The sequence below is a fragment of the Tetrao urogallus genome, assembly GCF_951394365.1.
Source record: "Tetrao urogallus genome assembly, chromosome: 6".
NCBI classification, from domain to species: domain Eukaryota; kingdom Metazoa; phylum Chordata; class Aves; order Galliformes; family Phasianidae; genus Tetrao; species Tetrao urogallus.
In genome coordinates this window covers 8,625,638-8,639,704 of record NC_136819.1, presented here as the reverse complement: position 1 = coordinate 8,639,704, position 14,067 = coordinate 8,625,638, and the positions used below count along the sequence as shown (strand labels likewise).

At 38.0% G+C, this 14,067-nt stretch overlaps 1 protein-coding gene across 2 annotated transcripts in view; it reads right to left on the bottom strand.

The window, feature by feature from the left end:
* The window catches only part of GALNT18 (polypeptide N-acetylgalactosaminyltransferase 18), a gene marked incomplete at both ends in the record, with an annotated part of 210,079 nt that overhangs the window by 62,572 nt on the left and 133,440 nt on the right, over positions 1-14,067 (bottom strand). For both annotated transcript variants that reach the window (XM_079537234.1, XM_079537233.1), the window contains 2 exons: positions 1,870-2,067; positions 3,248-3,431. In XM_079537234.1, coding sequence (XP_079393360.1) covers positions 1,870-2,067; positions 3,248-3,431 — 382 coding nt within the window. The remainder of the gene's footprint in view (positions 1-1,869; positions 2,068-3,247; positions 3,432-14,067) is intronic.

Here is a 14,067-nt window from a genome sequence, read left to right as displayed (position 1 = left end):
TTAGGTCACGACCTGAATTAGCCAACTTCTACTAAGCAGAGCTAATATCAAGAAGGTAAGAGTTCAACTGCCGAGTTTAATTTCACCTGTAGGAAATGCAGAGGAAGAAAATGCCAGGTAGTGTGGACTTCTCACTTGTTTGCCTACCTTATAATGCATATTGACATGAAATAAAATGTATTTTCTGACTATTATGCAGCTATTTGAAACTCTGAGAACAACAGGATATTAATCAGCAGTACACCCTGCCACTTACTAGGAACACTCAAACTGCACTCATCTGCTTTCAAACACTTTACAGGATGTCTTAATCACAATCTGTACAATTCTACAGAAATATATACGTTTCTGCCTTTGATTTGAAGTGCTATAGTACATGCTTCCATGCTTCACAGCAATCAGAACTTGACCTGATCTATCTGAACTATCAGAAAGATTCTTTCTGATATATTTACAAATGAGGAAATTAACTGTTGTTTTTGTTTTTAAAGTATTTTTCAGAATACTTGCTTTTTTTTAAAATAATTCTAGAGGCACATTTGAAGACATGACAGATACCATGAATACATGTAGATTTAAAAAAAATAATAAAAGTTTTCCAGCACATGCACATACTGTATCTCACTGGAAAAAAAAAAAAAGGCTCCAGGGAAAGGGAAAGAAAGAGCTAGGAAAAAAGAAAAAAAACAAAACCAACCAAACCAAACTAAACATCCAGTATTCTTAAAGGACTTTTACTCCAAAATACAAAGTACAGAACTTTAAGATAAAATGGAACTGAAGATTTGCTCTTCATCGAGCATAACCACCTTTCCCTGAAGAATCATCATAGTTAATACATGTTTGCCTCTCCAGGAATTAGTGAAAAATTTCAAAGTATTTTCATATTACTAACACAGTTCATTAAAACATGAAACACTTCTAATGATGTGGAAATTACCACCTCTTTATGACTGTGGCAAACCTGTGAATGTTTGGCTACTACTTTTTAATTCCGAGTCCTGTTCAAATGACCGTCAGCTGGGTCAAAGCAGTTCAGTGTGTCTAAGCCAACAACTCCCAAAAAGAGATGTTTGTTTGAAAAGACAGAACTGCTGGATCAAAGATATCCCTTGTACAGACTGTGTGGAATAAGTTGCTAGTGATGAATCCCTCATGCAGCCACTGCCATTTAAGGTTCTGCTTTGCAGCTGGTGAAATCAGTCTTCATCCTTTCATTCTGCAGAGAGCTACAGTACAGGTACTAATGATCTCCTTGATATGAATGCCTAGACAACAGAGATGCAGAGATGATTCAGAGGTGTCTATCCTCCTTCCAGAGATAAAAGTATTGTTCTCTGTTGGCCTGACTCCAGAAACGAAAAGCAAATACAGAGGTGGAGTGTATCAAAGTAAGGATTTAATAAGTCACTCATAACATGTTGTCGGTCAATGAGAATTAACTCCTATGACGTAACAAAGCTATAAAGCTGTGTGGCAGTACTATGAAGAATACAGCTGTTAGAAAGACTCTGTTACATAATCCATTTGCAAAGAAAATGTCATTACTGGCCCATTACCACTAAATTAGTAGACAACATTTGGAGACTGAAGGGCTGCTGAGCATTCAAGTCTACTCTTTCACTTTGACTAAGTATTTACCCCATGCTAATAACAATGAAACCTATTTTAAAAGATCTCCTGATAAAAGTTTTCTTAATGAACGTGTAGGGAGACAAGGAGAAATGCAAAAGAGGACAGCTCAAGGACATCATCTAATTTAATATTACAGTCAGTAAACTTATTACATAGCTGAGACCACTCACCATCTGTCACATCTAGATGAGCATTTCCTGTGGTACACTAATCTGGGTCACAGTTGCACATTACCTTATTGGAGCAGTTGTGTTCTCCAGTTTCCACCATGACTTAGGAGGGTTCAGGTAACGACACCATAGCTCCCAGTCAAACCCTTGTGCTGAGAGGGGATATTCTTCTATTTCAAAATTATCATACTTAATGTTATCAAATGATGGAGAAATGACCCTTTTTCTGTTTTCCTTTATCCTAGAGAGCACTGGTTCAGCCCTAAAAAAGGAAAGAAAAGAAAAAGAAAAAGATGACTATGTCAGTAGAAGGATAGCACTGTTGGACATACCAATTTACACTGTGCATTTCAGAAAGCCATTCAGAGCTCTCTTTGCTCTGAAATGGAGATGGGGCAGAGTAAGATCTGCCCCAAAATAACACACTGCACAGTTTTATCTAGGATGCCCTGTTATTATCATTGTTAGCTGGAGAACTGAAGAAATTACCATCTGCATACTACAGAGCATTTACATACTCGCTACCAAGTAACAATAATTTCAGGCTTTCAGTATTATCAAGGGCATGAAGATCAGAGTTAATAATAGATTTATCCTATGGACAGCACTTCCTGCCTTTTTACAATCTTTTTAACTCAAGAAAAAAACAAAGATATTATGCCTGGCTCAAACAAGCTCAAATATATTTTTTAGCTACGTGCTACTGTTGCACAGAGCAGCAATGTTGAGAAAAATGACATATCTATGCTTACACTGTAGAACATAGAAGAAACATTATTTTTTTATTAAAAGGAGGTCAATTTCCTTCAGTCCTTTGCCCATAAAGGGCATTACTGGAGGGAGCTGATTTCTGAAAAGCCAAGGCATAGAAAATAGAATTTTTTCTCAGTAGTTTTACAGGCCATTATTTGGATATTTGGAAGCTACACAAATGTTAAGCATTTTCTGTTTCCTGAGAACAATTTAAAATATTGCCCTGAGATATGAAGAGAACTCAAGAAACACAGAGGAGCAAAACCTGAGTCATAAGTGTGCTGCTTCTAACTGCAGACATATCCCTCATATCTGTAACTAGCCCACCTTTCTCAGCTTCTTCATGCCAAAATTACCATTTACCGCTTATTTATAAGAAAAAATGCAGCAATACATAATACAGATATTTCAGATACAGGAAAAAGGTGCTCACTTAGCATGCAATTTTCCCATAGAGTTAAATACATTGTAATTACACCTCTAGATAGCACACTGAAAAAATATATATATCTAGATTACATTACATAGCACAAATGCATTTTTCTTGAATATGCCCACCTCTGAAACTTTTTATTAGAAGTATCAGAATGCAAGCTCACCCTTTATGTGCAAGAGAAATAGCATTTAGTAATTTATAAATAGTGCTTAGAAACGTGCCTTCTTTAAAGAAGGTACAAGCAGACACATACCATCCCACATTGAATTCCACATGGGCATCAAAGAGAGCAACTACCGGTGCTGTGGCTACTCTCCATCCACTGACTCGAGATCTAATCAGCCCCTCTTGTTTGTTGTGTCGGACAACCTTGATGAAACCAGGCTTACGGGCATTCACTTCATCAACATACTTCTTTAGTTTCTCTTTGAGTTCTTCTGCACAAAGAAAAGAATTAGATGTTAACAAGAAGCATCAGTTTGCCAACATGTGAAAATCTGTTCCTCCAGCAAAAAAGGATTCTTCGCACAGAGGAATACTACATGTTGATTTAACTGCTACGAGCTTTCAAGTTGTCAAATCTAAAAAGAGACAAAAGAACAACAAAAAAGCCACCAACAGAAGGACGGCAAATTATATAGAAATAAAAAAAATTCCACGTGTAATAATCCAGCCTAAATGATTGCCAGAATCCTGTAATTGTTGAACATTAACATAGATAAAGCCACTAGATAAAGCATTCAGTCACAGTGGACCATAGCTAGATAAGTGCATATTTTGTTACCATAGCAGCAAATAAGATAACTATCTCATATTCCCAGAAAAATACGCCAAACTTACTAATACTTCAAGAAGAGGAAGAATAAAATGAATTATTTATATTTTTTCCACTGCTATTTTGGAACTTCAGCAACAACTATCCCTTGACTGTCGCTTGTGATGCTCTGACCAGCATAAAATAAAGAAACTTTCCATTACAGTATCCTCCTATTAGCGAGACTAAAAGGCTTATTGTTTTAACTGGCATTAGCTGCACAACCTGCTTTTGGCTGCAAGCAGGGAAGACTTATGCACTGAGTCCACCAACTTCTTACCAGCAAAAGCCAATTACACTGGGAACCAGTCACTTCAAGCAGATTTGGACAATATGCACACAAGAATAGTTAATGCAGCAGAAGAACAAACAAACAAACAAACTCTTTATTTTTTTTTCAAGCCATGTTAAACATTTGTCCTTTGAAAGGAGACAGATGTTTTCTCTCTCAGTCTGACAAAGAGGAACAGACAAGTTTCACAAGGGATCCTCTAACATAAAGCTTGTTGCAACCCATAGACCTCAATGGGACTACTTCTGAGGGTTTGGAGGCGATGATGATCAAGCACAAGGATTCCTTAAATTTATCCCTCCTTGAAAGACTTGCAGACAACAACCTTGCATGACGCTTTTGCAGCTATTTGCACTGCCACTACAAGGCTGTGTGTGCCATGTACCTTTGCATAAAGGAACCACCTCGCAGCAAGTAAGAGAATACCACAGAGAAGTGCTGGTGTGTACAGTTTTTCATTAAAAATGAACAAGCAAACAAAAAAAATTAAAATGGAATAATCTGCCATACAAGTCCATGACAGTACTTAAACTACAGCTATGTTTTAGGGATGGATTCAATACAGTCCAATAATTTTCTACCTCATGTTATTCATTTCTTCTATCTCATATGATTGTTTTATCTATGACTGCATCATCTTGCATAAACAAGACTCAGAAATGTATGTTAATACGAAGTCCATAGTGCAGAGCATTTTCCTACTTCACACTAGATTTGCTAGGTATTGATCAATACACTTTTTTCCTTTATCAAGCCAAAAAAGCTATATTCACATCTCCATTGTGCTTGCAAAGTGTCATATTCTTATTCCTTACCCCCAACACACCGAGATCTGTAGCAGGCAAATATCCAGCAAATCAACTAGCTAAAAGCTGTTTAAATTTGAAAGAATACATTTACACTATTGAAACCGTGCCTATCTGAAAATAGGCAGCAACAGTTCTACATTCCCAAAATGTACCATGGTGAAGGGTGAATATCAAAACATGAAGATCAAAGTTTTGTTCTCAGTGCAAGTGACTGCTCATAGTTTTACAATATCAGGAAGCTGTATTCGCCACAACAGTGCAACAGCACTGCTGTCTATCTAATACATGAAAGGCAAGCAGGTTCTAATCAAAGACCTGAAAATCAGTGCTTCTGAAAGAGTCTCTGTTCTCTGTATCACCTCTGTTCTTGGCAAGTTGGCTATTCTTACTCCTGTCATATACATTTCCTAATGTGGACTGACTTTATAAACTTGACTAAACACAAAATGTTTTCCATAGCTAGGTGTAAGTATGGAAATAAACGGAAATAGAACAGAACTCAGTCCTTGGCTTGCCACCAGCATGACTTCAGCTGCATGTTATAGCTGTGACATTTACTAGGCAGTACTTGCTCTTAATATGCACTACAGCTCTTTGCGAATTAAGAGAATAGCTGGAGACCGAGGTCTCAGGGGAACATTACGGGCTCACCCACGGGGGAATCCTTCTCTGGACTTCATTATCAACCCCAGGAGGCTGAGGAGAGTGTTGGAGCTCAGCTAAGCTTCAGTACTAGTCCACAGGAGAGAAAGCAGTATTTTGCAGCCGGGCATTTTCCAGCTTTTGTCATTCAAAACAGCTTAGCCTTGCTTTGCAAAGGCACTCCGCTGAAGGGAGCACTATGCCCGTCCCTCGTCGAACAAAGCCTATACCTATTGGGCAGACTATCCCAGAAGAAAAGACGTTCTACTAAAAAGAACTTATCATTACAAAAATGTATCATTTTGACTCGACCACAGGATGCAGCAGATATGCAAATGAAGCCTACCAAGTCAGTTATTACCTGCAGAACATTTGACAGGTGCTTCCTCCTCCTCCCCCTTCCCCCGTGCAGTCTGCATTTTCCTGAGCTTTAATTGAGAGATCTGAGTTCAATTGTCTTTGACAGTTTCAGAGCATTGTGCCCAACTGGAATGAATGATGGAACACTCCCTCTAGAACTGATCGTATAGTTTGTGATGGCACTGATAGTCTTCAGTTATATATTTTTAACCTATGTTCTGTTTCTTTCCACCTCAGATACGCCCCATGAATAATAAACAGTCTTTTTCATTAATTATTGTGCTTCACTGCTTTATGCCACCACAGGGAGAAGAAAGGGAATGAGCAAATGTGTCATCTTCAATACACTGTTGATTCAGTTTCTAATTACAAAAACAAACAGGCATATAAAGATAGATGCATTTCCCTTTCAGCACATAATTTTTCAAATAAAGACTCAATTTGATGAAGCTGACTGGGTATCTACAACTGAAGAGAAAGAACAGCCATAGATGACATGAGAACACTGTGCAGATCTTGTAAGTCATACACCCAAGGACCTGCCTCCATAACATACAGATGTCTGTAGCACATCAGAGCTCTTCTCACAAATGCAGAGGTCATAATTACATGATATAATATTGTTTAATGCTAATGTAACTAAGTTCTAATACTTGCCAGAGGTTGGTTGTAGGTTTCTTAGAAACAATCAAAGATTTTGTTTGTTAAGTTTCTTTATTCAGCATTTCAGTACAGTGCTAATAAATTAATTCATGTTGCCTTGCCTTTTTAGGAAAGCAATTTCTTCAGAAAATGAAAGGAAAAGAGAATAGTGGATAAGTGTTAGCAGTGCAACTGTTCAAAACTGTCCAATGCTGCAGCTAGTGTAGCTCGTGTGAATGACCAGTCTGGGCTCAGAGGGGCGACATGGATCACAGTCCTGCCTCCTCCTTGGACGTTGGGGGATTGCAGCAGAGTCCATAATATGGAAAAGTTTTATCACGTCTGCCTCAGGGAATTTCTCAGAAGAAAAGTCATCTACAGAACATGCTTTTCATCCAGTTGCATGCAAGTGACCTAAGGTCTGTGTGCCTCCACTTTACCTCTTGGAGGAAGTCATCAGGCTAGATGCTCAAATGAAGCAAACTGTCCTGGCCCCATGGTACTCTAGCGTCCTACAACAGCTGTGGATCTGCCCTAGACTTTAAGTTACTGATACAAAGTTGTGCTATTAGTAATAAATTACTGCCTCACATTCATAGAGGTCAGTTAAGCCTCTTTTTCAGTGGCCTTCCTGCTGTAAAGTGCTCCCATTCTGAGTGCTTAAATGAGTCCTCGCAGCTCTCAGAACAATTACATTTGTAAAATCTGACAAAAATGCTTTCCTGAGACAGATGCATTTTTGGGACTTTAAAAAAAACAGTTGCTCTTTAGCTGTATGTTTGCCAAGGGAGCTAATTAAATAAATAACTAAAAACTCTCCCACATAACTACGCAGCAGTATATTTTCTAGCAGCTGAACCTCTGGTGTGGCAGAATGCTGCCATCTTGGCAAGCCTCAAGATTTTAACATGAGGTTAGAATTTATTTTTCTGTCAAACATCCAGGAATTTTCATGCCCCCTTTTAACCTTAGCTCTTGGCACAAACATGGCTCCTTCTACTAGGCTCCTACTCCTCTTCTGCAGTCGCAAGTGAGCAGATAAATCAGCAAAAAGGCACCAATCCCAAAAAGGACCTAATTTTAAACTAAGATTTTCCATCTTCTTTATCTGATCAGTCGTTGCCCAAAATCTTAGCAGCAGGAAGATCTGCTTTCCCACTCTTCTTCTAATGATTTCAAAACCCTTAGAAAAATGAAATGTACTAACATGGATAAATTCCCCTCTGGCAAATAAGGCAAGCCTATTATACCAGGTATGCAGCAGAAAAACCTCTCTTCCCTCTTAGTCACTCTGTAGGCATATAACCTGAATTCATGACAGCAGTTAGGCATGCAAGAAAAATTGGTTGGTACACTTTATCTAATAGGATTGTACAATGTATCGTGTCCCTTATTGTGCATGCAGCTCAGTGCTTTGTTGTTTTTTTTCTTTTTCTCTGGTCCCTTATCTTTCATGCTCAAGTGATCACCTCTCATCTCTGTAGTAGAAGCAGATAATTCCAAATGGAAAATATTTATAACCAGATAGAGGCATGTCATTTGTAATGCACCTGTGTACATAGAATGTTTGCAACAGAGGGCAAGAATGCACAAAAATAAAAAGGGCCTGCTGCTCACACGTATTTAATAATCTCATGTTATCTGGTAATAGATAAACCACCCAAGGGAAATTAACATGATGCAAGGAATTGATTAGGACAGACCTCAGAAACAAACAAACAACAAAAAAAAGTACAGTTCTTTTCCTCTGATACTACACCTAGCTTGTTTTGTTGACAGAGATGTATAATACGATCTCAGAAGTCCATGCTATCCACATGTAAAACCAGATCGGGTAACAAACTTTCAAAAGTACAACCTTTGTATTCAGCAATTCAGAGCCTCCACCATTCCACTAAGATAAATGAGGGCTGCATAAATTCATTCCGGCTCAGACTCTGGACTACAACTCAAACATTTGCTCAGTCTAGCAAATGACCGGCACTGCTGGTCCCACAGTAAATGCAGAAAAAAATATGCATGTTTCTCCCCTTAGCCTCCTCACCCCTACGTGCACGCACACAAACCTTCCTTTCCCTAGGAGAATCCAGCACATTGCTTTCAAGGGGTTTGATGGAGGCTGCTCTGACCTGTTGTTCTCAAGTCCTCACACAAACATCATGTCTTCCATGTTTATGGAAGGAACTTTGGTGGACACTTCACTAAATCCCCTCTTACTGTTTTATAATGTCCTGGGAATCTGATAGCATAAGAGCCACATACCAAGGACCAATTCCATTTCAAAAGAGCAACCAGAAAAGCAACAAATGCCTTACACCACAAAAGAGCCTTTGTAGAAGAGACCTGTGCCAGCAGCTATTCCTTGAGTGATCTAGCAGACATGTCTCTTTTCTACACACTAAATGATGCACAGTTGCAACCTCTGGCCAGGAACATGGGATACCACCCTCCAGATGATATTTGAGCCTGGATCTCCCAAATCCCAGGGCAGCACAGTAGCACTGCCTGACTTCTTTTGAGCCATGATTCTGCAGTTTCAGGTATGTTCCACATGGAGTCCAGATAACTTTGCAGATGCAAGAGCTCATTCACATCATTGGATCAAGATTAAGAGCCAGCTGATATCCAAAGCTCTTTTAATGCTAACAGAAATGCTTTACAACAAAGGAATTAAACATGGCCCTCACATGCTTACATTGAGTATGGAGGAGAGCTTACTAAAGGCAAGCTTTGACAGAAAGAAAGGGAAGGACAATAAATCTGCTGAAAGGTAAACATTGATTCCAGCTCTTCAATGGACACTTCTGCATGCACCGCGACAGGACTTAAAACAAAAGCACAGTTACATTTCTTAGATTATAACAATCCCAAATTGGGAAGTTTACTACTGACAGTAAAAGCCATTTGTTTGTGCTTAAACCAGCAACTACGCAAACAAATGCTGAAAGTAGATGAGAAGATACCAAGCACTACAAACAGCACAACTGCCACACAAACAAAGCAAGATTACAAACTCTAGTACATACCTCCTCATGGCAACACGTCAAACCCTTTCAGCAGAAAGGTGTTAGAACCCTCAAAATATCATTAAACATAGACATATAATTATCTAACCTTAATTGTTCCACTCAATTTGTTGATTGCTGAATGCTTGAATTAATCTTAGCACAAACATTATGCACTCCATAGTGTACGCCTACTTCCTACAGCTACTGGATATATTACAGCTGCAATAACATGATCAGAATGGTTAAGTCTGGTCAGGAAAAAACACAATCACTGAAATTGAGACATTCATACTGTATGTGATGCAAGATGAACTTCTGGTGTCTGTCTGAATACAAGCTTTAAAAGGGGACCATAAAGTGAGAAGCATACAAGCAGAAAAAGCACAGGTTGGAAGTGACATAGAACATAAAATACACTGCTGAAATTACCACCATCAAAATTCTGAAAGCTCATAATTTCATTTCTTGGTGTTCCCTGAATCGTTTGTAAGATGACTTTAAACATTAGAGAGAAATGCCTGAGAAATGCATTCTAATCCTAGCTGGACAACAGCTGTTTCCAGTAATCTAATTCTCTTTTTTTCAATTTTTTTAATATACAGTATTTAATTCTAATCTATTTCTTGGACTTGTATGGTGCAGAAAAATCACTACTAATCACTACTCAGAAAAAGAAACTAAATGCCTGAGAAAAGCCAGAGCTGACTCCATAAATCTAGAAAAACAGCATTTGAAGAACATATTAGAGATACTCTATAACCACAAGACTCATCAAGCTGTCTGCTGTACTCTACATCTGACAAATCATCATGACTTCGAGAAACTGTGTGGTGATTCACGTTATGATAACAGATACATAAGGAAAACTGCCAATTAAAACACAATAGTCCAAGTGTAACTACTTTATGATTCAGAGGAAATCAGTCACATAAGTTGCATTAAAAATTCAGTATGCAAATACAGTTAAATATGTATGGAATGGAGCTGCTTATATTCCTCTATGGATCAGACTTCACTCTGCCAGCAAGGAAGTTGAGAATAGGATTATGAAAGAAGATTAAACAAAAAATAATCACAAAATAGAGAGGACCTGTGCAATCCATCCCCTCATTCAAAGCTGGTCCACTTAAACAATTTTAAGTATCATTAAATATCATAAATAGCATTTAAAAGAAAGCCAAGTAGCATTAGAAAAGAGTGAGTTTCGTGTTTTTCTTTTTCTTTGTTGCCATTGTTTCCCTATATACACTACACAGAAAGATGTCCTTGGGAGCAAACAGCAAAACAGCAATGCTGATGATACTACAAGAACATCCTTGAGAGTCAGGACAGCAATAAAGCTATTTCTCCTTTGAGATCTCACTCTGAGAATCAAAATACAGTTGAGAAACAACAAATCTTTCCTTTTTTTTTTTTTTTTTTCTTTTTTCTTTTTTTTTCCTAATTTTTTTTAACCTGGTCTAAATGTAGAATTCCTGCATCTTTTGTTTTTGGTACAAATGACTTCAACCCTATTGGACACTGCTTACACATCAGATGCAAAATGCTGCACATATATTCCAAATCAGCAAAATCAGTATCTTGCCTGTCTGTGATTATTTTGTGTGTGATCTGCTATCTTCTTTCTCAAAGACTGATTGCAATTTGCAGAACCTTGTAGGTCACTATAAAAATGCTAATACAGCATCCAGTGCACCAAGGAGAAATGGGGAAAAAGTAAATTATACCTACATGTATTTTTTTGTTTGCTTGTTCCATTTCTCTAATGGCTGATACAAACAAGATAATACCAGTTGTAAGTAACAGCTTTACAGAGTGAAATATTGCAGTCATGGAAATCAGTGAGAAGCCGTTAAATGCCCTGAATACAAATGTCATACATGATAACAAGTGCATATACAATAGCTAGCTTAGTGTGGAAGCCAGTTTTCTCGTGCCCTCGTGCTATACCATATAGTCATGCAAAATTCTGCAAATCACAATGGATTTCATCAAGCAGTCATCACAGTCTGCTAACCTACAACAAGCAGCAGCAGGACCTCCCCCATCTCCTATATAGCAAGCAGACAAGAGCCTTCACCACGCACAGCAGAATCCTCAGGGAAATGACACAAGCTTTAAGTCGTATGATTTGAGTAGCTCAGGAGGTACAGTTTTGTGAAACTTCCAACAAAGGACAAAATCCAAGTAATTCTTACTCTTGTAAAACACCTAATCAAGTCAGAAGTGATTTGGTTTCAATATAAAGCATGAGAGTCATTCTGCTTGATTGGCTGGTTGGGTTTTGCTTTTCTTTTTTTTTTTTTTAAATAATCAACCATGAACATTTTCCAGTTAAAGCAACAAATTCTGGCTTGCTTCTTTCCTAACATATTTGATTACTTAGGAATTACACAGCACAGGAGCTGTGCCATTTGGTAGCTGTGGAAAATCTCTAAATCTGGTAAATGTTATCTCCACACAAAGAATTGCTTATTATAATAGTATGTGGTCCATTGCTTTCCAAACTGCAAGCCTGAAAAGAACGTAATAGCATCCAGTATCTAACTTCAGATAAAATATATCAGCATGTAACTGCAGTTTTAACCTGAATAAATAATTTTAAGATTTAGATTAGATATCATAGAAAATTTCTCTAACTGATAGTTTTAATGAAATGTTTAGGTTTTAATTTTCATGTAAAAATTGCTATTGATGCCCTGACTTTTTGCATCAGAAAAACCCAAGGGACAGTTCAGACATTAAAAGTAACATGGATGGTAACTTGAAATTAAAATTCACAATACCATTTCAATTCAAAATACCAAGGACAACAAACTGGCTATCAGTACACATCCCAGCAGGGAAATATTGCTCACATAAAACATTTTGTACATATATTATATCTGTGAATCGGGACATTCATGTAAAGAATTTTAAGGTCTTTCCTAGGAAATCTTATTATGAAGAACCATTAACACTAAATACTGTCTGTGTCCCCAGTAACTAGCCCTGATGTGGTCTTGTAGCACTGAAAACCTATCAGACTCCATTTATTATAGAGATTAAAAGTCCTGAAACTATCACCTCCCATCCAATTTTCCAGTATGCCATATGACCTCTGTGAACAAAGATTTTGCACAAGTGCAGGCTAATATCCTTGAACTGGACTTAGCTTTGCAGTGATTTGTAATCTGATTTGGAAAATAACCTGCATTTTTCATAGTAGTTATTACTTGACTTCTCAACATTTAAACCTTTTAGCATCTTCAGAGGAATGCTTCTTGCACAGCTGATGTTCATGATGAAATTACATGACTGAATTCTATCTAACTATAAACATTAAATTCTACCTTGTCTGCATTCTGCATATGTTGCATTGAAAAACCACCAGTCATGCATCTTCAAGGGCCTCACATCAACTATCTTCCCTGATACCACAGCTTACAAACTTGTAAATTATACTCTACATAGCAAACACAACCATGCTACCTGTATTAGAAAGAGTGAAGTGGCCTAAAAACCTGCAGGATAGCAGAAGTCATGCCTGATGTTCTGTGAGTCAGACTCATAAATGCACATAGGAGCCAACCAGCCTCAAACATTTTTTTCAAATTCTAACTCTCTGTCACCAATGCTGAAGATTACAATTATAGCCACAGAGCCACACTAGAAGAAGACGAGACAGACCAAAATAACATGGGTGCAGTAGCAGGGTATACCTCTTAAAAAGTTTCTCGTTATTTTTTCCTCTTCAAAAACAGTTTGTATTTCAGAACTACATGACCTATAACCCTTAAAACACCTTAGCCTGAAATCTTAAAATAATGTTATCAAGTATGTATCATTGGGATTTGCAGATTTTAAACCTAAGGCGGCAATGACGAAGAATTTCCACTATAAGGATAGTCACATTGCAATAGCATTTTTTCACTGGGAGGTTCACTCTCCAGGTTTTGATTGTATTTCCCTGGGAAGATCATACTCAGCCAGGCATGTGCTAGCACTCTGGCAGCACTCGGTAATGTCAGAGGACAGGACCTGTCTGTCAGCTGTGGTCTTCAGCACGGGAAGTCGAACAAACACTTTGCTGTTCTGGACTCACACTGTGCACCTTACAGAGAAAGGCTGAGACCTTGGATTCACTTTGAATTGTTCAAAGAAGCTGACAGGGAGAGCATACGGGCTGCTGTGCACAGTGTGAGCTCTATGACTGAAGAAACATGCTGCAGAGCTTTGGATTAGTGGCTGTTACCTTAGATGCCACTCCTGCCTATCCCACATCCCAGCTTTCCGGCCACAAAGTGACTGACAGCAGTCCTGTCTAGCTGTGCACACTCACTGAGCTAACTTTACTTATATAAATCATGAGGTATGGTATAAAGACCTCTGAGTTGATTCATACACAGTCATTTCAGCTCTATTTCCTTGACAAATACAGCACCATTTTAGTTTTTCATGCATGTACATCATTCCTAAAATATTATTAATCATTTTCATTGAATGTGCATTTTTAATAACTGTGAA